The following is a 26,425-nucleotide window of genomic DNA, read 5'->3' as shown; positions in this document are numbered from 1 at the left end:
AAGGGGTGCACCGGTGTTGTTCGTGAAGAAGAAAGATGGTTCTCTCAGAATGTGTATTGACTATAGGCAGTTGAACAAAGTCACAATCAAGAATAAGTATCCTATCCCCAGGATTGATGACTTGTTTGACCAACTTTAGGGTGCTAGTCATTTCTCAAAGATAGACCTCAGATTAAGTTATCATCAGCTTAGAGTCAGAGATAGTGACATTCCGAAGACAGCCGTCAGAACTCGGTATGGTCATTATGAATTTGTAGTTATGTCATTTGGACTAACCAATGCTCCTGCAGCTTTCATGGATTTGATGAACAGAGTGTTCAAGCAGTACTTGGACTTGTTCGTTATTGTCTTTATTGATGATATCCTCATTTACTCTAGGAATGAGGAAGAACATGCAAGTCATTTGAGCGTTGTTCTGCCAACTCTTCAAGATCGCCAGTTATTTGCAAAATTTACCAAGTGCGAGTTTTGGTTACAATCAGTTGCCTTCCTTGGGCATATTGTGTCTACTGAAGAAATTCGAGTAGATTCCCAGAAGATAGAAGCAGTGAAACAATGGCCCAGACCTACCTCTGCTACAGATATCAGAAGTTTCTTGGGTCTAGCAGGCTATTACAGACGGTTTGTGGAAGGATTTTCATCCATAGCCTCTCCATTGACTAAGTTAACTCAGAAAAAGGTTTAAGTTCCAATGGTCAGGTGATTGTGAGAAAAGCTTTGCAGAATTGAAAACTAGGTTGACTACAGCTCCTGTCTTGACTCTACCAAAGGGTTCAGATGGTTATGTGATCTATTGTGATGCATCCAGGGTCGGCCTAGGTTGTGTGTTGATGCAGCGAGGTAAGGTTATAGCTTATGCTTCCAGACAGCTTAAGGTGCATGAGAAGAATTATCCAACTCATGACCTCGAGCTTGCAGCAGTGGTGTTTGCACTCAAGATTTGGAGACACTACTTGTATGGTGTTCATGTAGATGTGTTCACAGACCATAAGAGCCTTCAGTATGTACTCACCCAGAAAGAGTTGAATCTTCGCCAGAGAAGGTGGCTTGAGTTCCTCAAAGATTATGATATGAGTGTGCATTACCATCCGGGTAAGGCGCATGTAGTAGCAGATGCTCTTAGCAGATTATCCATGGGTAGTGTAGCACATGTTGAGGAAGAAAGGAGAGAGCTAGCAAAGGATGTTCACAGACTTGCTCACCTAGGAGTTCTTCTTATGAACATATCAGATGGTGGTGTAACGGTTCAGAATGGGGCAGAATCTTCTTTGGTGGTAGAGGTTAAGGAAAAGCAAGATAGTGATCCAATCTTGCTTGAACTTAAGGGTGCAGTCCACAATCAGAGAGTGGAGGTTTTCTCTCAAGGGGGAGATGGTGTACTTCGCTATCAAGGTAGATTGTGTGTTCCTGATGTGGGTGAATTGAGACAACATATTCTCATAAAAGCCCACAATTCCAGATATTCTATTAATCCAGGCGGCACTAAGATGTACCGCGATCTGCGGGAAGTCTATTGGTGAAATGGTATGAAAAGAGATATAGCAGATTTTGTGGCTAAGTGCCCCAATTGCCAGCAAGTCAAGGTAGAACATCAGAAACCAGGAGGTATGACTCAAGAGATTGACATTCCTACTTGGAAGTGGGAAGTGATCAACATGGACTTCATCACAGGTTTACCTCGTACTCGCAGACAACATGACTTTATTTTGGTGATTGTTGATAGGGTTACTAAGTCTTCTCGCTTTTTGGCGGTCAAGACTACAGATTCGGCGGAGGATTACGCCAAGCTTTACATTAATGAGATTGTGAGGTTGCATGGGGTTCCTTTGTCTATCATCTCAGATAGAGGTCCTCAGTTTACCTCTCATTTCTGGAAGTCATTTCAGAAGGGTCTTGGTCCTTAGGTTAATCTTAGCACAACATTTCATCCGCAGACGGATGGTCAGGCAGAGCGTACCATTCAGACCTTGGAGGACATGTTGAGAGCTTGTGTGATCGACTTCAAGGGTAGTTGGGATGATCACCTTTCTCTTATAGAGTTCGCCTACAACAATAGCTACCATTCCAGCATTCAAATGGCCCCTTATGAGGCATTGTATGGGCGTAGATGTAGATCTCCAGTTGGTTGGTTTGAAGTAGGTGAAGCAACCTTGATAGGACCAAATTCGGTCCTTGATGCTATGGAGAAACTGCAACTCATTAGAGATAGACTTAAGACTGCCCAGAGTCGCCAGAAGTCTTATGCAGATGTGAGAAGAAGGGAACTAGAGTTCCAAGTTGATGATTAGGTTTTCCTGAAAGTGTCACCCATGAAGGGGGTGATGAGATTTGGCAAGAAAGGGAAGCTCAGTCCCAGATATGTAGGCCCTTATCGGATCTTGAAAAGGATTGGTAAAGTGGCTTATGAGTTAAAGTTGCCAGCAGACTTAGCAACAGTACATCCAGTCTTTCACATTTCTCTTTTGAAGAAGTGTGTGGGTGATCTAGCATCCATAGTGCCATTAGAGAGTGTGGCCGTGAAAGATAGCCTTTCTTATGAGGATGTACCAGTTGAGATTCTCGATCGTCAGGTTAGAAGGTTGAGAAATAAAGAAGTCGCTTCAGTCAAGGTTTTATGGAGGAGTCAGTCCGTAGAGGGAGCTACTTGGGAAGCAGAAGCAGCCATGAAGTCCAAGTATCCTCACCTCTTTCCTTCCGATTCCATTCCAGCTTGAGGAAATAGTTCCTCTTCAGTTTTTCAGTCATTCATGCGAAAATGCAGTCTCACAATCATGTTCCTTCAATTTGTACTTGCATTTTCAGCGTATTTGCATGTTCTTGGAACTCAGTTCAGTTAGAAATTCAGTTCTCAGTGTTTAGTGGTAGGGATTGCAGCCCTCACTCTCTATTTCAGCTAGATTAGTCTTCATTTGAGGACGAATGGTCCCAAGGGGGAGATAATGTAACACCCCGTATCCAAAAATAGAGATTTCAGATTTCTGGTATTACAGTTGGCACTCACGGAGACCATTCACGGACCGTAGATGGACTCACGGTCCGTCCTGCAGATCCGTGGTTCGTGAAAGAAAACTTCCCCAAAACTCAGTCAAAAAAATTGGCTAAGTCTCGACTTACGGACAGACCCACGGTCCATAGATCAGACCATGGTCCGTGGACTGTGTCCGTGGATCGAGACTTCCCTTACCCAGCCTCTGACACAAACTACGGTCGACCAGCACGGACCGTCAATCGATCCATGGTCCGTAGGTCTGACCGTAGATGAGGATTAGCAGCTAGTTAGCTGAAAATTGTTGATGGGTCAACTTCAGATGGTCAAAACTCTTATCACAAAATGAATTATGTGTCCCACGACCTATGGTTAGATAGATAATTGAAGTATCTTTCCAACGCCACCGAGTTTACTAAATTCGGACCTCTGAGTAAAACGTTATGCTCGTTTTAGTGAAGCCCTGTCGGGCAGACTCGACCTACGGACCCAATCGACGACCGTCGATTGAATGACGGCCCGTCAGTCACTCCGATAGCAGCTAATTCAGGGGTCTTTTGGTCTTTTCCTATTTCGTTTAACCCTTAAGATACTTCTTTTTGACCCTAAATCATGAGGTTTTAGTCAGTTTAAACCTAGAAACATAACTAGAACTTACCTTAGTCAAAATCATTAATCAAAACTTAGAAAATTAGAATCAAGAAAGGAGAAAAAGGTCAAGAACCCTAGTTCAAGAACGCAGTGAGGTTTCTTCAGTTCCAGCCCCGAAATCGAAAGATTTCTCCGTGGAATTCGTCACCAGGTATGTGGGATTTCACTAGTGGGTTCCTTTCACCCATTAGGTCCCTAGAATTCAGTCAGATTCTTGATCCCATGATTATGAACAAACCTAGGGTTTCTAGAATTTGAATAGATCATCATGAATTAATTATTTAAATGTTCCAAATCAGATTATCATGTTATTGCTCAGTTTATCGCATGAATTCCAGAACCCTAGCTATGTATTTCTTTAGTTCTTGAATTACACATGCTAGGTCAGATATTTCAGTATTCAGTTATACATGCCTCAGTTTATGAATGCATCATTATCAGATTAATTGTTGTATTCTCAGTTTGCATGTTCAGTTTAGAGCTATCCAGTATTTACAAAAATTCAGTCATAACCAGTTAACTACTTAATTCATTGGGAGTAGCATAATACCAAGTAGGACTAGGGTTCAGCGTACCCATATAGTCCCAGAACTACGAGCCACGTAGGTGTAAGTCCCCTCTGTAGGCAACATTAGTTTAGTGATCACGCCAGCATGCCTCTATACCTCTGGCAGGGTATATTGGGTCCTCTCGATGGGGCGTATACATCGGACTCCACATTTAGCTCATGTGATTTTATGTCGGTTATTGGTAGCTCCCACAGTTCAGTCAGATTCTATTGCATTGACCATTTATCAGTATATTCAGTATTCAGTCTCAGCATGTTATAAATTGGTCATTGCATTCAGTTAGCTCAGCATTCAGTATCTATCATGTCCAGATTATTTCATTGTTTTATTGCTTTGTTCAGTTATATGTTATTTCAGCTTTACTCTATCATGCATGCTCAGTACCTTTCAAGTATTGACGCATACGTGCGCTACATATTCTCGTGATGTAGGTTCAGGTTCTCAGCATTCAGATCACGCTTAGATCGGTTCCCGATCTTCAGTTCAGCAGAATCAGTTGGTGAGTCCTCATTCTTCGGGGACAATAGTCATGAGTTTCTTTTCAGTATTTTAGTCCTTAGTTTCAGTTTTGCTAGACTTAGTTGGGGCCTGTCCCAGCATATCTAGTCAGTTTAGAGGCTTATTTTAGACATAGTTAGATTCAGCTTAGTATTTGAGTTTGATATTTCTTTTGTATTAAACTCTCAGATTTGATATATTCAGTTATAGTATATAGGTACTCCCCATCTTTTCTGATTTATTTATGATTTATCTTCCGCATCAGTTTATTATCTTTAGTATGCTCATGATCATGCCAGCAGGGTTAGCTTCGGATCACTTGTGGTCCTAGGTCCCGTGTCCACGTCTCGGGGGTAGCTCGGGGCGTGACAGAAAAATTCCTAAATATATAAATACAGAACTTGTATAAACTTACCATGTAATATACAAACGGACAAGCGAAATATACAAACTGCAGTCTCCATTTTTATATACTTATCATGTTTGTAATATTGCAAGCAAAATATACAAACTGCAACCTCCATTTGTATATATTTACAATCTTTGTATATTTGCAAGTTAAATATACAAATGTGCAAACGAAATATATAAACCGCAGCCTACATACCTTTCTGAAACTTTCTCAATAATATATTATAAGAAAACTATACAACTTGGACCCACTAGGGAAAACATTTATCCAAATTGGACTCAACTCAATATATTTAGCATAACTTACATAAATCTCACTGTGTAAAGAGTAAATTACATCCCATCCCTACTCTTTTTCTACTAATAATCCCTTAATTTTTACACTTTCTGGATACATAATTTAACATCCAAATACATTAGTGTTGATACCTAATGAATCCAGCTATTACGCTAAAAACGAAAAAAAATAAAAAATTCAACTAAAATCCCATAAATTACGCTTACATATTTCTTCTTGCTATCAATCAGTCAGTCGCAAATCCTAACAGAATCAATAAATTCAAAAATAAAATTTCTTCCCAATCAAAAACACAGTGACATATGGAAAAGGGTGGGCTGGGAAAACAGCGAAATGAATCTCATGAGCATAAAAAAGAGCCCACATGATACTTGTTTCTTCATCAAACTCCCCGTTGTTGTTATCATCTCCCCTTTTTCTCTTGGGATCTGAGTTGTTTCCCTTGCCAATCTTGAAATCATCATCTTTTTCTGTATGTGTTGTAAAAGTTGGTTTATCTTGATTATCTAGAGCCCCTGTTCATCGAAGAACATTTCTCTAATACAATATGAACCTTTCGATCTTGTTGAGATATTTCAAAATCTGAAAAGGTGAGGTGAGGTATAAAAGATACAAAAGTGATGGGATTGCTGTTGGTCAAAATATTAATTTTGTGAATCTCAAATCAGTCATTGCAATTGAATTAGATATTGATGAGTTGAGAAAAAAATTAGAGATCTGATACATCATTGAGGTGAAGAAATATAAACCAGGATTTTCAATGTATCCGCTATGCATTGAAACAACCGACAAAAAGGTTAAAGTAATACATAGCTTTGATAGATCATCCATACCTTTTAAAAATGATGTGTAATCATTTTTTTGAATAGTGTTTTTGAGATGGATAGATTTATCAATATATTACTATTTATGTATCTTATTTAAATTGATCAATATTGTATTTCCACTACATACATTAAATAAGTAATTATTGCCCATAAGATGTTAGATTTGAGACCGATACATTATTGTGTGGTAGTTTCTATGTATCGATACGTTTAGTATAAATATGAGTTTACGTATCATGCCTAAAAAATTAGTGCATGATACGTTACTATTTATGTATCTTATTTTATTTAAAAATATTATAGTTTATAAAAATATATAATATACATGTAATTGTTCCCAACAACCTTTTTTGTGTGCGATACAAAACACAGTGGTGAGTTGATATGTATATGACACATGTGATAAAGACTGAAAAATGTTGAGATTGATATATATTATGTATCATGTACATATAAATTGTTGTTGGACAAAGTATTTTTATTTTAATCTCAAATTAGCCAACAAGATACACTATAGAAGTAAAGATTGCTCGCAAAATATTTGGTTTTAGATCAATACATTACTTTGTGGTAGTTACTAAGTATCAAATGTAGTGTAGTTTGTATGAATTTTACCACACAGATTTAGATATAAAATGAGTAAGGTTTATGTATATGAAAATTATTTTACCACACATATTTATCTATGAAAATAGTAAGGTGTATGTATCATGAATATAATTTGATACTGTATACGGATATATATCTTTCTAAATTTGGATAACAGTAGAAGATACATAACAACACTTGATACTTGATAAATGATACATTTGGTAGAACTTTTGTATCAAGTATCAATACTAATTAAGGTTGTGTATCAAAACTAATATTTGAACACGATACATTGTGCATGAAAAAAAAAGTGTAATGTATCATAATGTTGAAACGAAGGCATTATACATTAGTTTAAGAAACAAAATCAACTAGATACATTAAAAATCTGAACCAACACGTATTAGAAAGGATGAACAATAAAAAAAAATTAAAAAAGTCAACAGCAAAAAAAATGATGAAGAAATCCTCTTATACTTTCATCTTTGCTCTGTATCAACTCTTGTATCTTTCTTTCATTATCAACAACGGAAAGAGAACTACCTCTTTCCATTTCATGGATTTTCACCAGCAAAAGGAGGATACCCTAGAAACAATTTTGTTGCAAGGAGCAATGTGGATACATCATCTCTTTTGCCTTTCCCTTATACATTTAGTAAGGTGGAAAGGGAGGAGATCTGGTAGTTCCTTAAAAAATTTGTGGAGCGAAGACTTACTTGGGTTCTTTGGAAAAAGTTGAGGAGCAATCTGGTATATTTAGCTGGTCTTCTGATTCTTAATGACCGGAGAGAGAACAAATCTGAAAATCAAACAAATGAAGGAAGTAAAGATTGAGCAAATGAACATAGGAAGAGATTAAGGGAGTGAAAATAAGGAGAGATTGAGGGAGTAAAAATAGGAAGAGAAACATGTACTTGAGTGTTGAAGCTTTACGTATCCGGAAGAGTGGGGTTTGGGAGGAAAAAGAGGGATTTTAGAAACATTTTGAAGTAGTAGGGAATAATGGAAATCATGGAAAATAAAGGTGTGTACATAGGTAATTTCCTTATTGAACCCGTGGACAAACAATTTACCCACATTCCCCCTTTAATCTTACTTTTATCATTTTCTCATTTACTTGTTGTCACGCCCTGAGGCTACCCCCCTAGACGTTACATGAGACCTAGGATCACAAGTGACCCCAAGCTAACCCTGAGTCTAGTATATCACAAGCATACTAAATATATAACTAAGATAAGTGGAAACATAACTAATAAATGAGTCAAAACTAAAGGACTTCAAATGAAAATATATCTCAATATATGGGGGTACACAACCCCAAAACACATAAAACTAACTCTATGTCTGAAAGTCTCTACTACTAATGAGTTGTTGATCCCCAACTAACTCAAAAAAATATCGAAAGACTGAATGTAAGCTAACTAAACCAAACATAAAGAAAAACCCTCGAACTATGACGACTCACTACTAAAGTTGATGTGTATGGGCTAGAATTCGTACTAAGCTTGATCTGGATACTGAGCACCTCAACCTACATCATAAAATAATGTAGCCCAAAGTATGTGTCAGTACTTGAAATGACAGAGCATGCATGATATAGATACTAATTTGAACGATATAAAAAGAAAAATATAATAATCATAATATAGATTGAACATGGAAATAGATTGTACTAACGTATAACTGAAAACTGAGCTAGATGCAATGCTCAAGTACTAATCATGAAGATAACATGTTGAACTAAAAATAAAAGTAAATGTTGATAACATGGTCAATGCAATAACAGTATGACTCACGGAGCTACTATTAACTGACATAAACCACATGAGCTAATTGTGGAGTCTGATATATACGCCTCGTCGAGAGGACACAATATACCTTGCCATGGATATAAAGACATGATTGTGGCATGATCACTAAAACTGATGCCCAATAGAGGGGACTTCTAAACCTACCTTGGCATGTAGTTCAGGGACTGTGAGGGTGCATTGAACCCTAGTCCAACTCGGAGTTAAGTCTACTCCCAACGGAATATGTATATAGCTAAAATGTAACCAAAATACTGAGTAGCTGAAAATATTGACATGTTATCTAAAATGCAACATGAATATACTGAAAGATATGGCATTTGAGTTCTGAAGCATAATTTTCTTACTGATCTACCTAGCAAGTATAATTCATGAGTACTAATAATTAATACAAGCCAGGGTTCTGAATTTTATACATGGAGCTATGCAAATTTTCTAAGAAACATGTAATTTAGAATCGTGGAATTATAGCAGCTAAAGTCAAAATAAATTCCAGATTTTGGAAACCCTAGGTCTGAACAATTTATGAGAACTTGAAGAACTGATTGAATTCTATCAACCAAATGAGTGAAAGGAATCCTCTAGTGAAATCCCACATACTTAGTAAAGAAAACTACGGAGAAATCCTTTGGATTTTGGGGCTGAACTTGAAGAAGTCCTTTGCTTGTTCTTGGGAAAACTATCACCTCTTTTCTCTTCTTTTTGTTCTAAGTTAGATGATTTTAGGAGAATGAGGGTTCTGGGTAGTTTCTAACTAGACTATTAGGCTTATACTGAGCAAAATGACGTAGTTTAAGAATTTAACGATGTAGTTTAAGTACCTAACACATAGGGGAAAAGACCAATGCGACCCTGACTTAAAAGTTGACGAAGTGACTTCAAGACAAGTTTCATGAGTCGTCTAGAGCACCACGGCGCATCAAGTGGGTCATAAAGATGCTCTTCCCAACAGTGTTTCACTATTTCAAGCATAACTTTTTACTCCAAGCTTTGGAATTAGGCAAAATCGACGGTCTTGGAAAGAGGATTCAGAGATCTTTAATTTTATAGGTCGGGCGCCACCTAATTCATTTTTGTTCTGAAAGATATGATCATTAGAAGTTGACCATAAGCTCTAACTCTAATCAGTCTACTTCACGGATGACTTTACAGTCCGTGTGAAGCTTCACAGTGACCTTGGGAGTTCAACCTCACTTAAAATTGATGAGGTGACCTTTAAAAGGGGCTTGACGGGCCGTCTAAGGCATGATGACATGTCTAGTGTGTACTCATGCTGCCCTGCCCGACAAGGCTTCACCAAAACAAGTATGAATTTTTACTCCAGGCTTGTAATTAAGCAAACTTGGTGGCGTTGGAAAGAGGACTAGAAGACCTTTAATTTGATAAGTCTTGGGCCACCAAATTCATTTTGTGCTAAAATATGTGATCGTTTCAAGTTTCCACAACACTCAAGAGCTGACTTGGGTGTACCTTCCTTGACTATGTGACTTGTATGGACCCCTAGACGGGCCATCTAAGGCGCCGTCTAGGTGACCCTTCCAGGGCAATCCTGGATGGTCACTCACAACATCCTTAACGAATTGTGGTCCCTTACACGGACCGTCTAAGATGTCGTGAAGGGTCTATGGTCCATTTTGGATTCGTGGACTTGCCAAAATTTCCCTTTTTAGTCCTTTCTTGAAGTTAGAGGAGTTACAATATCTCCCTATTGGGATCATTCATCTTGGAATGAAGACTAAACAAGCTGAGTATAGAGGAAAGGAGTTGTAATCCCTAGCACTGAGTACTAAAAACTGATATCTAACTGAACTGAGTTTCATGAACATACAATTATGCCTAAATGCAAGGATAACTGAGGGAACAAGATACTAATATTGAATTACACAAGAATAAGCTGAGAGACTGGAGAGGAATTATCACATCAAGCTAAAACGAAATCGGAAGGAACGAGGTGAGGATACTTGGCAATCATGGTTGCTTCTGCTTCCCAAGTAGCTCCCTCTTGGGACTTACTCCTCCACAAACACTTTACTGAAGCGACTTCCTTATTTCTCAACCTATGAACCTAACGGTAAAGAATCTCCTCATAGGTGAGGCTATCCTTCAAAGCCACACTCTCTAAAGGTACTATTAATGTCAGATCACCCACACACTTCTTCAACACATAAATGTGAAAGACTGGATGAACCGTTGCTAGTTATGTTGGCAGCTCTAACTCATAAGCCACATTACCAACCTTTTTCAGGATTTTGTAAGGACCCACATACCTGGGACTGAGCTTCCCTTTCTTACCAAATCTAATCACCCATTTCATGGGTGGCACTTTTAGGAAAACCCAATCATCGATTTCAAACTCTAAGTCCCTTCTCCTCACAATTGCATAGGACTTCTCATGACTCTGAGTTGTCTTTAGTCTATCTTTGATGAGCTGAACTTTCTCCATAGCCTCATGAATCAAATCCGACCCAATCAAGGTTGCTTCACCTACTTTGAATCAACCAACCAGAGACCTGCATCTATGCCAATACAATGCCTTATAAGGGGCCATCTGAGTACTGGAATGGAAGTTGTTATCACACACAAACTCTATGAGAGGTAGGTGATCATCCCAATTACCCTTGAAATCGGTCATGCAAGCTCTCAACATGTCCTATAAGGTCTGAATGGTATGCTTTGTCTGACCATCCGTTTATGGATGAAATATTGTTACCAATACCTTTTTGAAACAATTTTCAGAAATGAGAGGTAAACTGAGGACCCCTATCTAAGATGATAGTCAAGGGAACCCATGCAACCTGACTATCTCGATGATGTAAAGTCTTGTGTAATCCTCCATTGAATTTGTAGTCTGGACAGCCAAATAGTGAGCTGACTTAGTGACTCTGTTCATTATCACCCAAATAGAGTCACGTTGTTTGTGAGTACGAAGTAAACCCGTAATGAAGTCCATGTTTATCACTTCCCACTTCCATGTAGCAATGCTAATCTCTTGAGTCACACCTCCTGGTTTCTGATGTTCTACTTTGATATGTTGATAGTTAGGACACTTAGCCACGAAATCTGCAATGTCGCTCATTATGTCGTTCCACCAAAAGACATCTCGTAGATCACGGTACATCTTAGTGGCATCCGAATGAATAGAATACCTAGAATTATGGGCTTTTGTAAGGATTTGCTTCCTCAACTCACCCACATTAGGAACACATAAGCGACCATAGTAACAAAGCACACCATATCCCCCTTCGGAGAAAACCTCAACTCTTTGCTGATGAATTATACCTTTAAACTGAAGTAATATAGGATCACTATCCTGTTTTTCTATAACCTCCGCTACCAATGAAGATTCTAACCCATTCTGAACTATCACGCCACAACTGACGGTCCATAAGGAGAACTCCTAAGTGAGCAAGCAGGTGAACATCTTTGGCTAATTCTTTCTTATCTTCCTCAACATATGCTACACTACCTATGGATAGTTTGCTCAAGCTGTCAGCTACTACATTGGCCTTACCCGGATGATAGAGCACATTCATGTCATAGTCTTAAAGAAATTCAAGTCATCTCCTCTGACGAAGATTCAACTCTTTTTGGGTGAAAACATACTGGAGGCTAATATGATTTGTGTACACATCAACATGAACACTATACAAGTAGTGTCTCCAAATCTTTAGGGCAACCGCGAGAGTTATTTCTTTCGATCTCCATCTTTTTACCTGTAATAGGTATTGGTATATACCCCGATTTCGTTCTGTTATTATTGTATCAGCCCAAAACCTCGCTAATTGATCTTTACGGTGCTTCCTCTAACTCTCTCAATTAAAGCTTTATATCCATAGAAAAAAGTTGCTAGGCATTTTTGGGTAAATTCAATATAATAGACGCCTGTTGGCATTCCAGCCTTCCTTCTCCTTTCAGGGCCTATCAATAGGCATTGCGATGCGAAGAGCTTTACTTGGGGAAATAGAAGGAACATGTATCACACGTGTAAAATCTGAGAAAGTACCACATAACACTACGGCTGCAAGCTCGAGGTCATGAGCTGATTAGTTCTTCTCATGGACCTTAAGTTGTCTGGAAGCATAAGTTATGACCTTACCCTATTGCATCAATACACAACTTAGGTCGACCCTGGATGCATCACAATATAGCACATAACTGTCTAACCCATCTGGTAGAGTCAAGACAGGAGTTGTAGTCAACCTGGTCTTCAGTTCTAAGAAAAATTCACATGCTGAACTTAGTAAATAGCTGGCGATCTTTAAGGTCTTGCAGAACAACTCTCAGATGAGTTGCATGTTCTTCCTTACTCCGAGAATAAATAACGATATCACCAATAAAGACGATGACGAACAAGTCCAAATACTATTTGAACACCATGTTCATTAAGTCCATGAAAGTTGTAGGAGCATTCGTTAGTCCAAAAGACATAACTACAAATCGATAGTGACCATACTGAGTCCTAAAGGTTGTCTTTAGGATGTCACTATCACTAATCTAAGCTGATGATAGTCGGATATGAGGTTTATCCTACAAAAGCAACTAGCACCCTGAAGTTGGTCGAACAAGTCATCAATCGTGAGGATGGGATATGTATTTTTGATTGTGACTTTGTTCAACTAACAGTAGTCAATGCATATTTTGAGAGAACCGTCTTTCTTCTTCACAACAACAATGGAGCACCCCATTGAGAGATATTGGGTCTGATGAAGCCCTTATCTAGAAGGTCTTTCAACTGCTCTTTTAATTCCTTTAGCTCAGCTGGAGCCATTCTTTAAGAAGGAAAGGGATGCCAAGGACAGAGTAACCTGAGGGGGCATGAAATGAACCCGAAAGGGAAGCCACAGGAGCAGGAGTGGAGAGAAAGCGAAAGAGGAAAGGTGTTTTCCCATTCGATTGATCGATTCAGAGTCCCGAACCGAAGCCCAAGCCCATACTCTGACTAAGAAAAGTGGAAGTTCCTACCCTGGGAACATTGACATACGATCTTTCCAGATTAGGGAGCAGAGTATGAACCTGAAACCAATATGAAAGAAAGTCATCAAGCAAGATAGCAAGTGTCAAGTGTAGGTCTCTCATTCTATTACTGGGAGTTAGAACATGAAATGAAGAAGCAATAAAGAACGTTATAGGTTGGGTATCTGGAAGGAGATATAACCCGAAGTCGATTTCCTTTTCGGGAGGGACTCCGAGAAGATCTTCTGGAAACACTTCTCGGAACTCATTTACGATTGGGACTGACTCAAGAGTTGGGGTTTCAGAGTTTTAATCCTTAACTTGAATAAGATGATAGAAATACCTTTTAGAAATAATTTTCCTGATCTTAAGGTAAGAGATACATCGACCTATAGACCTTGAGTTACTACTCTTCCACTCTAAGACTGGCTCATTTGGAAACTAAAATCGAGCGATCCTAGTTATACAATCGACTGAGGCATAATAGGAATTTAACCAATCTATGCCTAGAATGATATCGAAATCTATGATTTCTAACTCTACAAGGTTTGAGGTAATTTTTAGGAAACTGTGACAGGGCAATTTTTGTATACTCGTCTAACTATATGTGGGTCACAAGCTGGAGTAGAGAATGAGAAGGGTTCTGTGAAAGTTTCTGGACTGACAGCGAAGTTTACTGTTACATAGGGAGTTACAAAATAAAGTGTATCCCTTGGATCTAACAATGCATAAATATCTAAACAGAAAACTTGCAATGTATTATTGACCACATCAGGAGAATATTATTGGTCATGGTGAGACTGAAGAGCATACAACTTGTTCTGGCGTTGACCACCACATGTACCAAACGAGGCACCCTGTTGAGTGGGGCAACCTGCTGAAGTTGTAGACTGAGCCTTGTTACATCATTGTCCTTTACTGGTAGAAGGGCAATTCTTCAACCTATGACCAGACTACAACACCCAAAACACCCCTCTCTGCCAGCAAGACACTCGCCCGGATGGTTCTTACCACACTTTGGACAAAATGGAAAATCCTATTACCTAAAGAACTCCCCTAAGACTTAGAGCCTGATGCCCTTCCTTTCTGATCTTGTCGAAAATCTTGTCGAAACCTGGGAGATAAAGTACTACCTGATGAAGGCGTAGGGGCAGTAGACCTTTGGTGATATTATGAGTGATTCCCACCACCCGACTTATGCTGAGAGTATTCATAATCACCTGTTCTAGCCTTTTTGTTATCCTTAGTCATTTCTTTGAGCTTATCTCCCTCAACCTGCTGAGCATGAGTCATTAGTCTGGAGATATCTATATCCCTTAATAGCATAGCATTCCTACACTCGGTCTTCACCAGATCGGATACTCCAAATAAGAACTTACTCATTTATGCTCTCAGATCGGCAACCATATGTAGAGCATACCTATAGATCTAGGTAAACTTTAGCACCTATTCTTGGACTGACATCGAGACCTGCCTCAAGATCATAACCTCTTGAGCCTTAGCCTCCCTCAACTCTCTCAGGAAGAACCTGTCCAGAAACGCTCCAATAAAACAATCCCAAGTCATAGAAATTGCATCCGCACCCCTGTTATCTTTCCACTGCGTGAACCAAATATGAGCCACATCCATAGGTTGATAGGATGCTAGCTCAACACTATCGGTACCAGGCACTTGTATTACCTCAAGAATCTTTTTGACCTCATCAATGAAGTTTTGTGTCTCCTCACCAACCTTCGACCCTAGAAACTCTGGCGGATTCATATGAACAAATTCTCGAACCCTAGCTGTCGTTGATCCACCAGTGGTGTTTGCAGGAACTGGGGCCTGCTGATTGTTTTGGTTTGATACGGTCTGATCCAAAGGTTGGATCGCATTACGAAACTCTACATTCGTAACCTCATGGTTCGGGACTGGAGGAACTGTGTTAACTCTGCGAGGAGGCATGATCTGAAGCACATAACGACAGATTACAAAGGAGAAGTTAAATCACACTTCACGCACGATAGGAATAACAAAAGAAAGGAAATTTTCTTAGAACAACTAGTAACCTCTCTCTCTCTTTTAGGTGTGGCGCGCTTCACACTCAAGAAACAAACTCTACTCAGTACGTCTTTCAGACACCCTAGGACTCTTGAACCTGATGCTCTGATACCAAGTTTGTCACACCTTGAGGCTACCCCCTAGACGTGACACGGGACCTAGGATCAAAAGTGACCTCAATCTAACCTTGAGTCTGGCATATCACAAGTATACTGAATATAAAACTAAGATAAGCGGAAGCATAACTAATAAATGAGTCAAACTAAAGGACTCCAAATGAAAATATATCTGAATATTTAGGGAAACAACCCCAAAACACTTAACACTGATTATATGTCTGAAAGCCTCTACTATTGATGAGTTGTTGGGACAAATCCCCAGCTAACTCAAAAATATACTGAAAGACTGAAAATAAGTTAACTAAACCAAACATAATGAAACAGGCTTGAACTGTGAGGACTCACCACTGAAGTTGTTGAGTATGGGCTAGATATCATACTAAACGTGATCTGGATGTTGAGCGCTTGAACCTACATCATAAAATGATGTAGCGCAAAGTATGTGTCAATACTTTGAATGTACTGAGCATGCGGGTTATATACTAAGTTGAACAATATAAACAAAACAATATAATACTGACAATATAGACTGAGCATGGCAATAGGTTGTGCTGAAGTATAACTGAAAACTGAACTAGATGCAATGACCAAGTACTAATCATGAAGATAACATATAGAACTGAATACTGAATTAAATTCTGATAACATGGTCAATGCAATAAGAGTATGACTCAGGGAGCTACTATCAACCAACATAAACCACGTGAACTAAACGTGGAGTCCGTTGTATACGCCTCATCGAGAGGACCCAATATACCTTGCCATGGGTATAGAGGAATGATTGTGGCATGATAACTAAAACTGATGCCCAACAAAGGAGACTTCTGAACCTACATTGGCACATAGTTCTAGGACTGTGATGGTACACTGAACCCTAGTCCAACTTGGTGCTAAGTCTACTCCCAACTGAATATGTATATAGTTAAAATGCAACTAAAATACTGAGTAGCTCAAAATACTGTCATGTTATCTGAAAATGCAACATACATATGCTGAAAGATATGACATTCGAGTTCTGAAGCATGAATTTCTGCCTGATATGCCTAGCAAGTATAATTCGTGAGTATTGATAATTAATACAAGCTAGGGTTCTGAATTCTATACATGGTATTATGCAAATTTTCCAAGAAACATGTTATTTAGAATCGTGGAACTATAGCAACTAAACTCACAATGAATCTCCAAGATTTGGAAACCCCAGGTCTGAACAATTTATGAGAACTTGAAGAACTGACCAAAATCTAGGGACCTAATGGGCGAAAGGAACCCATTAGTGAAATCTCACATACCTGGTGACGAAAACTACAGAGAAACCCTTTGGATTTTGGGATTGAACTTAAAGAAGACCTCTGTTTGTTCTTGGGCAAACTATCATCTCTTTTCTCTTATTTTCGTTCTAAGTTAGATGATTTTAGGAAAATAAGGGTTCTGGGTAGTTTCTAACTAGATTATTAGGCTTAGACTAAGTAAAACGACATAGTTTAAGTTAACGACGTAGTTTAAGTACCAAAATCATAGGGGAAAAGACCAATGCCACCCTGACTCAAAAGCTGACGAAGTGACTTCAAGATAGGCCTCACGGGCCGTCTAGAGCACCACGGCCCATCAAGTGGGTCGTGAAGAGGCTCTGCCCGACATGGCTTCACTATTTCAGGCATAACTTTTTACTCTGAGCTTGAAATTAGGCAAACTCGATAGCGTTGGAAAGCGGATTCAGAGATCATTAATTTGATAGGTTATGACCCACGTAATTCATTTTGTGTTGAAAGATATAATCATTTAAAGTTGTCCCTAAGCTTCAAGTCTAATAAGTCTCCTTCACAGACAACTTTACGGTCCGTGTGAAGCTTCACAGATCATCTAGGCGTCCGAGTACTTCACAGTGGCCTTGGGGGTGCAACCTCATTTAAATCTCACGAGGTGACCTTTAAGAGGGGCTTGACGGGCCGTCTAAGACGTGATGTCCCGTCTAGTGGGTCGTCATACTGCCCTGCCCGACAGGGCTTCACTAAAATGTGCATAACTTTTTACTCTGGGCTCGGAATTAGGCAAAATTGGTGGTGTTGGAAAGAGGACTCAAAGACTTAATTTGATAGGTCTTGGTCCACCAAAATTCATTTTGTGCTAAAAGATGTGATCGTTTGAAGTTGCCCCAACACTCAAGACCTGACATGGGTGCAACTTCTTTAACTAGGTGACTTGTACAGACCCCTAGACGGGTCATCCAAGTCACCATGGACCGTCTAGGGCGCCGTCTAGGTGACCCCTCCCAAGCAGTCCTGTATGGTTATTCACGACATCCTTAACAGATCGTGGTCCCCTACACGAACCGTCTAGCATGTCACGAAGGGTCCATGGTGCATTTTGGATTTGTGGGCTTGCCCAAATTTCCCCTTTTAGCCCTTTCTCGAAGTTCGGGGTGTTACATTATCCGACATACCTGAAGCAATAGTATGTTGTGATAGTGTGTGCATATATATATATATATATATATATATATATATATGTATATATATGTAGTGATGGTATCATGCAATAAGTGAGCATTTCTTTTCTTAATTTTTGGTTTTGTTAATTTGCTTGTATACTTTTATTATATGTGCAGGTTGTGAATTTTATATCAAAATAGATATTAATTACAAGTCGAGGATTGAATGTTTCACGAATTGTGATGTAGTTAATGATTTGATGATATTTTGTCAGTTGTACAAATTAAATTGTTTAGACAAACTTTCTTTGATAAATATCTAGATATGTCGCCAATTATGGTGGAAGGACGCGTTTGGCATAATTTGTTGATGAGGCAAGTGCATTCTGAAGAGAAGTTTATGATGTATTTTTTCGATAAATGGTACGCATTTTCATTTTGGATTGAGTAAGTTTGCCCTTGTTACAGGGTTAAAATGCAAAGGTAATAGGGAGAGAGGTGAACACAACCGGAAGGTTGCGAGCAAGTTAGTCTATGTATTCCACATACATGCAAATCACACTAGATACATGTATATGGTATCCCAGATACATTTTGAAATATATGTACATAGGGAGAGAGGAGAGAAGGAGAGAGGCGAGCAAGAGAGTAAATAAATGTGAATCCACTTGGTTATAATAGATCTAAAATCAATTACACTTAATTTTGACCTCATGTATTCGAGATACATGTATCTTAGACACGCCATATACATGTATCCATAGTACTAATTCCGATAAGATTCATAATATTGAAAACTCACTTGACGTGGAGTAATTTGCTTCTAAACTAGTGAGATTTGTATTGTTTACCCTGTTTTTATTCATCTTGATGTAATTATAATATTTTTAAAATAAGTTTATTATTCTTTAGCAAAGTTCAAAAAATATATGTATTCGTGGCCAAAAAGCAGAATTATATTTTTTTTTCTCCTTTTTTTTAACCTTTTTGTATATATATATTTTTTTCATTTAATTTTTTTTCTAATTTTTCTACTGGTGTTCATACCAGCATCGGAGCCTTGTTATTGAGATTTGAGACGTAACCGATTTTGCTCATTTTTCTGTCACCTCCTACATATAATAAAGATCCGAACAATCAACAAATTGAACAACTGCTCCGCTCGGTAGATTCAACAGCGCTCGCTATGTTTGCTAAATTTTTTGAAAAACTCAATCCCACGCCACCGGTAAATTGCTCCATTTCATCGTTTTTGAATTCTCAATTTTGCATATTGATCTTTTTTCACATTATAACACAAACCTGATTTGCTTTCCCGATCCTTTTTGCTTTTTGGTAAATGTTTGAGTAATGCAATTATTTGCTGAATTGTTTGTTTAGAGCTTTTTAGGAGAGGGGTAACCACTGTCAGACATTTTTTTAGTCTTCTTCAATTAATGCTTGATCTTTTGATTCTTAGAGATTCTGTGCTACCATTTATGTTGTTTGTCCAATCGTGTAGAAATCTGACGACGGAAAAAAAAGAAGGAAAATCTGTAATTATTGCGGCAAGAGAAGAGATATACCCCACCTAAAAAATGACAGCAGATGGTATTTCTTAGCACAAATATTAGCATAGGAGTATTTGACGTGACTTTTTATAGCTGTTATGAAGTGGAAAGGATTACAAATTTTATTAACTTTAAGTTTAGTTCCATGAAATGGCTGATAAGGGTAAGAACTAGAAAGAAAGAGAAACCTATTGAATTACTTCCCTTAAGTGAAGTAATGGCTACTATTTTTGGTTGTTTGAGATGTAAAAGATACATTTTTTTCTCCCTCCTCGTCCAGTTTCAAAAGGATAATACCCAACACTTCCAATTTGAGCTCTCTTCTGCCTCCACTTCTATGCTAAACAGGGGAATAACTCTTAAAGATACTCCTTTTTTTTAGCTCAAAAGGAAGGAAAAGATGGTGTTGGTAGTGATAACCTGCCCCAAAAAAGTTACAACGGGTAGTTACTTGAAGTTAGTTAGTTGTGTAATAGTATTCTGGTGATTGATTGATGTGCATAGAAGGTTCTTGTGATCAATTGATGCTAATACAATACACCTTCTGTTTAAAATTCTCTCAGGTTCTTTTCTTGGTGCTCTCGGATCAATCTTGATCCTTTGTTATTTTTCTGCCTTTTCGCTTCCCTTCTATCATATGGTTGTACAATTATTAATCATCACTGACAGTGTATGGTGCAAGATGCTAATGCAGTGGAGTTCTTAGATTTTGTTAAATATATTCTTAACATGTTTGTCATTTAGTAAAATTTATTCACAACGTGTTTGTTGATGACAAAGTTTGAAGATCAGTATATGCTGCCAAAACTGATTTCAGTGCAAGGCAGGATCAAAGTGGTGTTTGTTGAGCTCCCAGAAACCCTAGGTCCATGCCTTTATCTTCCTTTTTAGTGTGAAAGTAAAATCTAAGAGAAATCATCAGCAATGATTTCTGCTACAGTGCAGGAAAAATATGAGACATAAAACAGAAGAATAAACATGCCGTGTTGGACAATATGAAGTAAAAGAACTAACATTTCGTGTCAGCTCAAATGCAATAGGGAGAGCCAATTGTTTCTATTGGAGCATTTTTGATTTCTTATAATCTGGGCTAGGGCTAGGGCCAGAGACACATTCCAGGATGTAAATGACTAAATGCTTTGAACTTGTCTCTGTCTTTGTTGAACTTTTTTCAGTCTTTAAAATGAAGACTTGAAATATGAGGTAACATTATCCGGACCTTGTTTCATGTCCTGTGAAAACAGGGCTAGGGCTTTGATTTCAGGTTGTGGATGAGATTAGATAAAAATATATAGCAAGAGTATGATTAAATGGAATAAACAGTTTTCTTCTTGAGACAATACCAAATTCTCAGAAGTTTGGTTTATGATATCGTGAAGGGTAAACTTTATATGCTAGGTTCAGCTAATTGTTGTTCTTGAATTGCTCCAATAAAAATACCGTAGACTGGGTCAGGGATTCTACCAAGTAAAATGCAACACAATGTAAGATCTCGCTTCTTCTTATAAGATCTTCAATCAAGCAAGCTACTGTATGTAGTCTATTTTCGTTCTCTTCCTGCTTATGAAGGGGAATCAAGGAATGTTAACTTCTCTCTTGAGCTGATGTCGACTCGTGTAGTGGTCGGCCTTCCTACCAGAATGCCTTCTTAGTTGAAGAGCATCCTGCAAACTAGTAAGGATGGAGGAAGCAAAAAAGAACTTATGTGAATGATGTTTTTCAAAGGCCACGGAATAGACTGCATTGAAGATAGAAAACATGAAGGGAGAGAATCAGAGAAATGGTTCTAAGTTCCACTTGTGCTGCTTTGCCAGTCTGAGATGATTAGTATTGCTCCCATCATGCATTCTCTTCCTTCAATCAGCTCGAGATATGTTACTTACAGTTTGATAGTGCATTTAGAAAGTCGTCCAGCTTGCATAACAATACTTGCTCCCTTCACAAACTAGAACTAATGCTTGTTTGCATAGTATATAATTCAAACCTAATAGTCTCTATCTGCTGAATTTACTGTATTGTGCTTTAAAACTCCCTTACCACATTTTTCTCAGAATAATGCACCCGAAGGGAGTGAAAAATTGACAGACCTGGAAGCAACAGTTTCTGTTCACTATGGGATTCCATCTACAGCATCCATTCTGGCATTTGACCCTATTCAGCAACTCTTGGCAATAGGAACATTGTGAGTAAAAAAACATAGTAATTTATATGCCTTTGAAGATGCTTATGACGGTGCTTTGTTTAGTCTACCAGACCTTTCATTTACATGTTTTTGTACGGCTTATAAGAAGCAGATGATAGTGCATTATTTGTCTCATTCAGCAACAAGGTATGGAGGCCTCTCAACTTTAGAAGTAGCACATTAATTAAGGAGTTCATCTGGGGAGGAATAAGTTCCTTTGAGAGAATTTCAAACAGTAACGAAGATAACTAATGACATGAATTTTTCTGATTCTCTTTTTGATAGCCTTAGCAGGATCCTAGAGTGCTAATAGCAAAAAGCAAGGTTGCACAATACTTAGTGCTGTAAATACATTTTATAGTTCTTTCAAGGCTGAAGCATCACCATGTAAAACACATATTAGGACCAATTGGCATAATTTTCAGGTCATATGGACATAACATTTTTCCATTCTAAGCTGAACTCATAATCTATTGTATAAATACATGAAACTTCTTCGACCTCAAACATAGTTCAAAAACATGCCATTTAGGCTTCTGTGTTCCTATGCAACAAGCGGGAAGGCATAGCTTGAAAGAACTGCCATCAACTAGAAATGTCCCATCCTCATGTCTCTCTCCTAGTTCTTTCATACAACTAATAATCATTATAATTACAGGGATGGAAGGATTAAAGTGATTGGCGGATCTAACGTCGAGGGCCTTCTTTTCTCTCCTAAGCCATTGGCGTTCAAGAATTTGGAGGTTTGTAATCTGAGCTGTGTGAGGTCTCTCTGTGTATCTGTACAGGTACACTTTTCTAAATTAAGACCGCGAGCATGTGGGAATTCCAAGCTCTGTTTCTCCAGAGAGCTTCATTTATCGCTTGTAGATTTTGTTTTGGAGTCTGGCATTATCATCTGATGAATTTTATATCTGGTTTCATGATATTTTTGGCAAGCTGATTCTTGACTCTACGCTTCCAATATTTGATGCTATATAATTTACTACTCGGGTGATGGTTAGCATGCTCTTCAAATGTGTGTGATTATGAACTTTAGAAATGGCTGTGATATTGGTAAAATGAAATAGGACAAGTGTGCTGTGCCCATGTGGAATTTGTAGTTTCAACCCTTATACTTGCATAGTGCATATGTGTTGGGCTCTTTTGATATAAATATATTTTTCTCTTACCTCTTTCCAGTTCCTGCAAAACCAAGGACATTTAGTGGGCGTCTCAAATGGAAATGAAATTCAGGTAATCTGTGATCTTTCTCCTACGCAATTTGACCTGTTAAAGACTAATTTCCGAGCTGGGAATTACTTGAATCTTTTAGCTCACTGGTGGAGATGTATAGCAACGTGCTTTTACTTTGAGGGAACCTTTTGATAGGAAAGTATAGGCAAGTTAGTTCACACAGACACAGGTACCCAGGAAACTCTTCTCTCGCATTCATGTGTCTTTGGGGGAGATGGCATTACTGTTAATCAGTCATGAATCTGCACCACTCTCTTCTTCTCCTCTATCAGTGCTTATATCTTCCCCGTTTTTCCATATGCTGCATTTGTATCTCTTTAACAGTTAATTTCCTTTAATAATTGACAGGTTTGGGATCTAGAGAACAGGAGAATATCTTCTAGTTTACAGTGGGAGTCCAATATTACTGCATTCTCCGTTATCTATGACACTCATTACATGTAAATGGGTAGATATTGTTATTTCAAAAGATTCTTGTTCGCCGTACAGTTAGTTTTTTATTTGATACATGCGATATGACTGTACACAGGTTCGTGGGAGATGAATATGGTTATCTCTCTGTTCTGAAGTACGAGGAAGGAATCATGGAACTGTTGCCTTATCACATGCCTCCGAATCTTATAGCTGGTAACGGGATTGCTTTCAGATATCTGTTGTATAGTAGGTTCATATAGTTAAAGGATCATGGCTTTACTGGAAATTACTAACTAAATGTTCTTTTAGTTACATCTTTCTCCGGAGAAACTTAAAATGATTTGAAGCCATTGTGTTTCTTTCTTATTTCATTTCTTTTTAGCCTTCCATTCCAAGTTCGGTTGTGGGAACTTTCAGCTAATTTTGACCGAGGGAATAACCTATTGCTAAATCTTTCTTCTTTTCCTGATGCAATTTCACTGTCATTTTATCTCTTGGATTTCTCTCTAGTTTTAATATGCACAGTGAGAGGTTAGAAGGAGAAGAGAATTTTGGAATTAGTGTCGTAATTATTCCCTCAAGCTAGTAGGATTAAATAGTTGTTACAAAGAACGTAAAGAAGAAAGGAAACTAATAAGAATATAGCACAACCTCCTAATTGCCTAATTACAGAGATTTGAGGATATTCTCATATCTACACTATCTAATTATACCATACTTAACAAGTTCAAAAATTATACCATATTTAACACACAATATCTCAGATTTGCATTAGTGAGACCCTGATTATTTGACTTATTTCTCTTGTTATATGTAAGTTTTTATGAGAACTTATGGTTGATCAATTCACAGTAGAGAGATTTGGCAAGAAAGTGACTATATAAAGTAGATGACAATTTTATCTTAGCTCAATTGCATTTGTAGTCACAACACTACTTACAAACTAACTTGAACTAGAGGCCAAGCAGTGAAGTTTGACATGCACTAAGAATATCTACTCTGTGATTTATGATTAGCATCTAGTAAGCCTTAAAATTAGCACATAGTTTGATGGTTCGTATAAGAACATTGACATTAACTCTCAGGGTGATGTATGCCAAACGTTACACCATCCAGTTTTTGGAAATTTCTTTAACTTTTGACGTGCTCCTAATAACTCAAGTGCTTTTTCAACGATTGTTCATATTTTTAGGATTTCCCAGAAGAGTGCAGTATCAATAAGCTTATGATTTTACCATGAGAAACACAAATCTTTCGAATTAAGAGGGTAGAAGAGTAGGATGACAACTGATAATTAGAAACTCTTAAGGTCAATATGAGTAAGAAATGTATTTTCGTGAAAGTCTTCCCCTTTTCTTGGAAGGTGCTGACTTGTCGGAGTAAGTCAGTATCCTGCTCTTTTGGATCTTCCACTTCTTGCAAATTGCAGTGTGGTTTTCATCCTCCAAAAGCAAGTGTACCGATGAATACAATTTCTGTGTACTAACTTATGTGAACATCTTCTCATATACCCATGATCATCTGTTGCAGAAGCTGCTAATATTTCAATGCCCGACCAACTCGCCATTGTTGGTTTACTTCCCCAACCTAGTTCACATGGAAATAGGTAAGAGATGATCAAAATTTCTCCCTTATTTTCTCGTCTTTGGTTTTTCATTTTTAGAGTTGTTTTCAGCATCCACATTCTTCTGCTTCTTATCACACATCTACCCTTGGTCTCTTGCTGCACTCAAGTACTTTTTGGGGTCCTAGCGTCGTCTTTCTTTTTGTTTCCTCAGGGTCCTGATTGCTTATGAGAATGGATTAATTGTTCTCTGGGACATTACAGAAGATCGAGCTGCTCTTGTTAGAGAGTTTAAACAACACCAATTAAAGGATGAAATTGTTGTTTATGCTTCAAAAAATGCTAGTGAAGAGAAGTTTTGTGCTTCATCAGATAATCAAGAAGGCGAAAAAGAAATAAGCTCACTCTGTTGGTTGTCATCTGATGGGTCAATTTTGGCTGTTGGTTATGTTGATGGTGATATTTTGTTGTGGAATATATCAGTTCCTGGCAAGAAAAGTCCAGAGGCTGAAGCTTCGTCTAGTTATGTTAAGCTGCAGCTCTCAGCAGGAGACAAAAGACTCCCTGTTATTATTCTGCGTTGGTCCGCTAAAAATACACAGAATGGTTGTGGGGGCCAACTATTTGTCTACGGTGGTGATTCAATTGGATCAGAAGAAGCCTTGACGGTAAGCTCTAATCCTAATCCTAATTTAATTTCCCATCTTAATCTTTTTGTTTATCCCCATCATAATTTTGTTAGCATTCAGCAAATATGGCGTTTAAAAAAGATTGAGACATGCAGAATCCTAAATGGCTTGAAATTGACGTTTAGTTGTTATTGTTTTAATTGGTAAAAGTCTATGGAGTAATTTGACTTACACATCCAGAAAAGGTAACAAAACTGATTTTCAAAATTTTAATTTTAAAGTGTTGAGAATATAATTAAGTAAATAAAAGTGTGTTCTTCCTAACAACTTAAGCTTTAAGATGAGATAATCACATACTTTAACATGGTACCAGAGCAGACAGATGTCCTGGGTTGAGTCTCAATGCCACCCGTTATCTAAAAGAATTTCCACATGCTTGTCCCTGTAAAAAAGAATCAAGCCCGCACTTAAGGGGTCATGTTGAGAATATAATTAAGTAAATAAAAGTGCGCTCTCTTTGATAGGCATCAACCCTTCTTCCTTTCAGATCCAATAACAGAGTTTTGCACAAAGATGGGGGAGAATAGGATTTACTTCAATGCTGGTTTTAAGTCGTTTGGCATCACTAGTGGACATCTGATAGTGCCATCTGGTATGAATGGGTGGAAAGA

At 38.1% G+C, this 26,425-nt stretch overlaps 2 protein-coding genes across 3 annotated transcripts in view; one reads left to right on the top strand and one right to left on the bottom strand.

The window, feature by feature from the left end:
* Positions 1 to 26,425, bottom strand: part of LOC125872914 (actin-related protein 5) — a 1,108,764-nt gene that overhangs the window by 649,635 nt on the left and 432,704 nt on the right. The window lies entirely within an intron of this gene.
* Positions 19,240 to 26,425, top strand: part of LOC125872910 (uncharacterized) — a 47,362-nt gene continuing 40,176 nt past the window's right edge. For both annotated transcript variants that reach the window (XM_049553704.1, XM_049553703.1), the window contains exons 1-8: positions 19,240 to 19,407; positions 21,781 to 21,911; positions 22,570 to 22,654; positions 23,094 to 23,147; positions 23,496 to 23,587; positions 23,677 to 23,774; positions 25,092 to 25,167; positions 25,340 to 25,793. In XM_049553704.1, coding sequence (XP_049409661.1) covers positions 19,366 to 19,407; positions 21,781 to 21,911; positions 22,570 to 22,654; positions 23,094 to 23,147; positions 23,496 to 23,587; positions 23,677 to 23,774; positions 25,092 to 25,167; positions 25,340 to 25,793 — 1,032 coding nt within the window. In that variant the 5' untranslated portion in view covers positions 19,240 to 19,365. The remainder of the gene's footprint in view (positions 19,408 to 21,780; positions 21,912 to 22,569; positions 22,655 to 23,093; positions 23,148 to 23,495; positions 23,588 to 23,676; positions 23,775 to 25,091; positions 25,168 to 25,339; positions 25,794 to 26,425) is intronic.

Source organism: Solanum stenotomum, chromosome 8, assembly GCF_019186545.1.
Source record: "Solanum stenotomum isolate F172 chromosome 8, ASM1918654v1, whole genome shotgun sequence".
Taxonomy (NCBI): Eukaryota; Viridiplantae; Streptophyta; class Magnoliopsida; order Solanales; family Solanaceae; genus Solanum; species Solanum stenotomum.
This window is presented reverse-complemented; position numbering and strand designations above follow the sequence as displayed.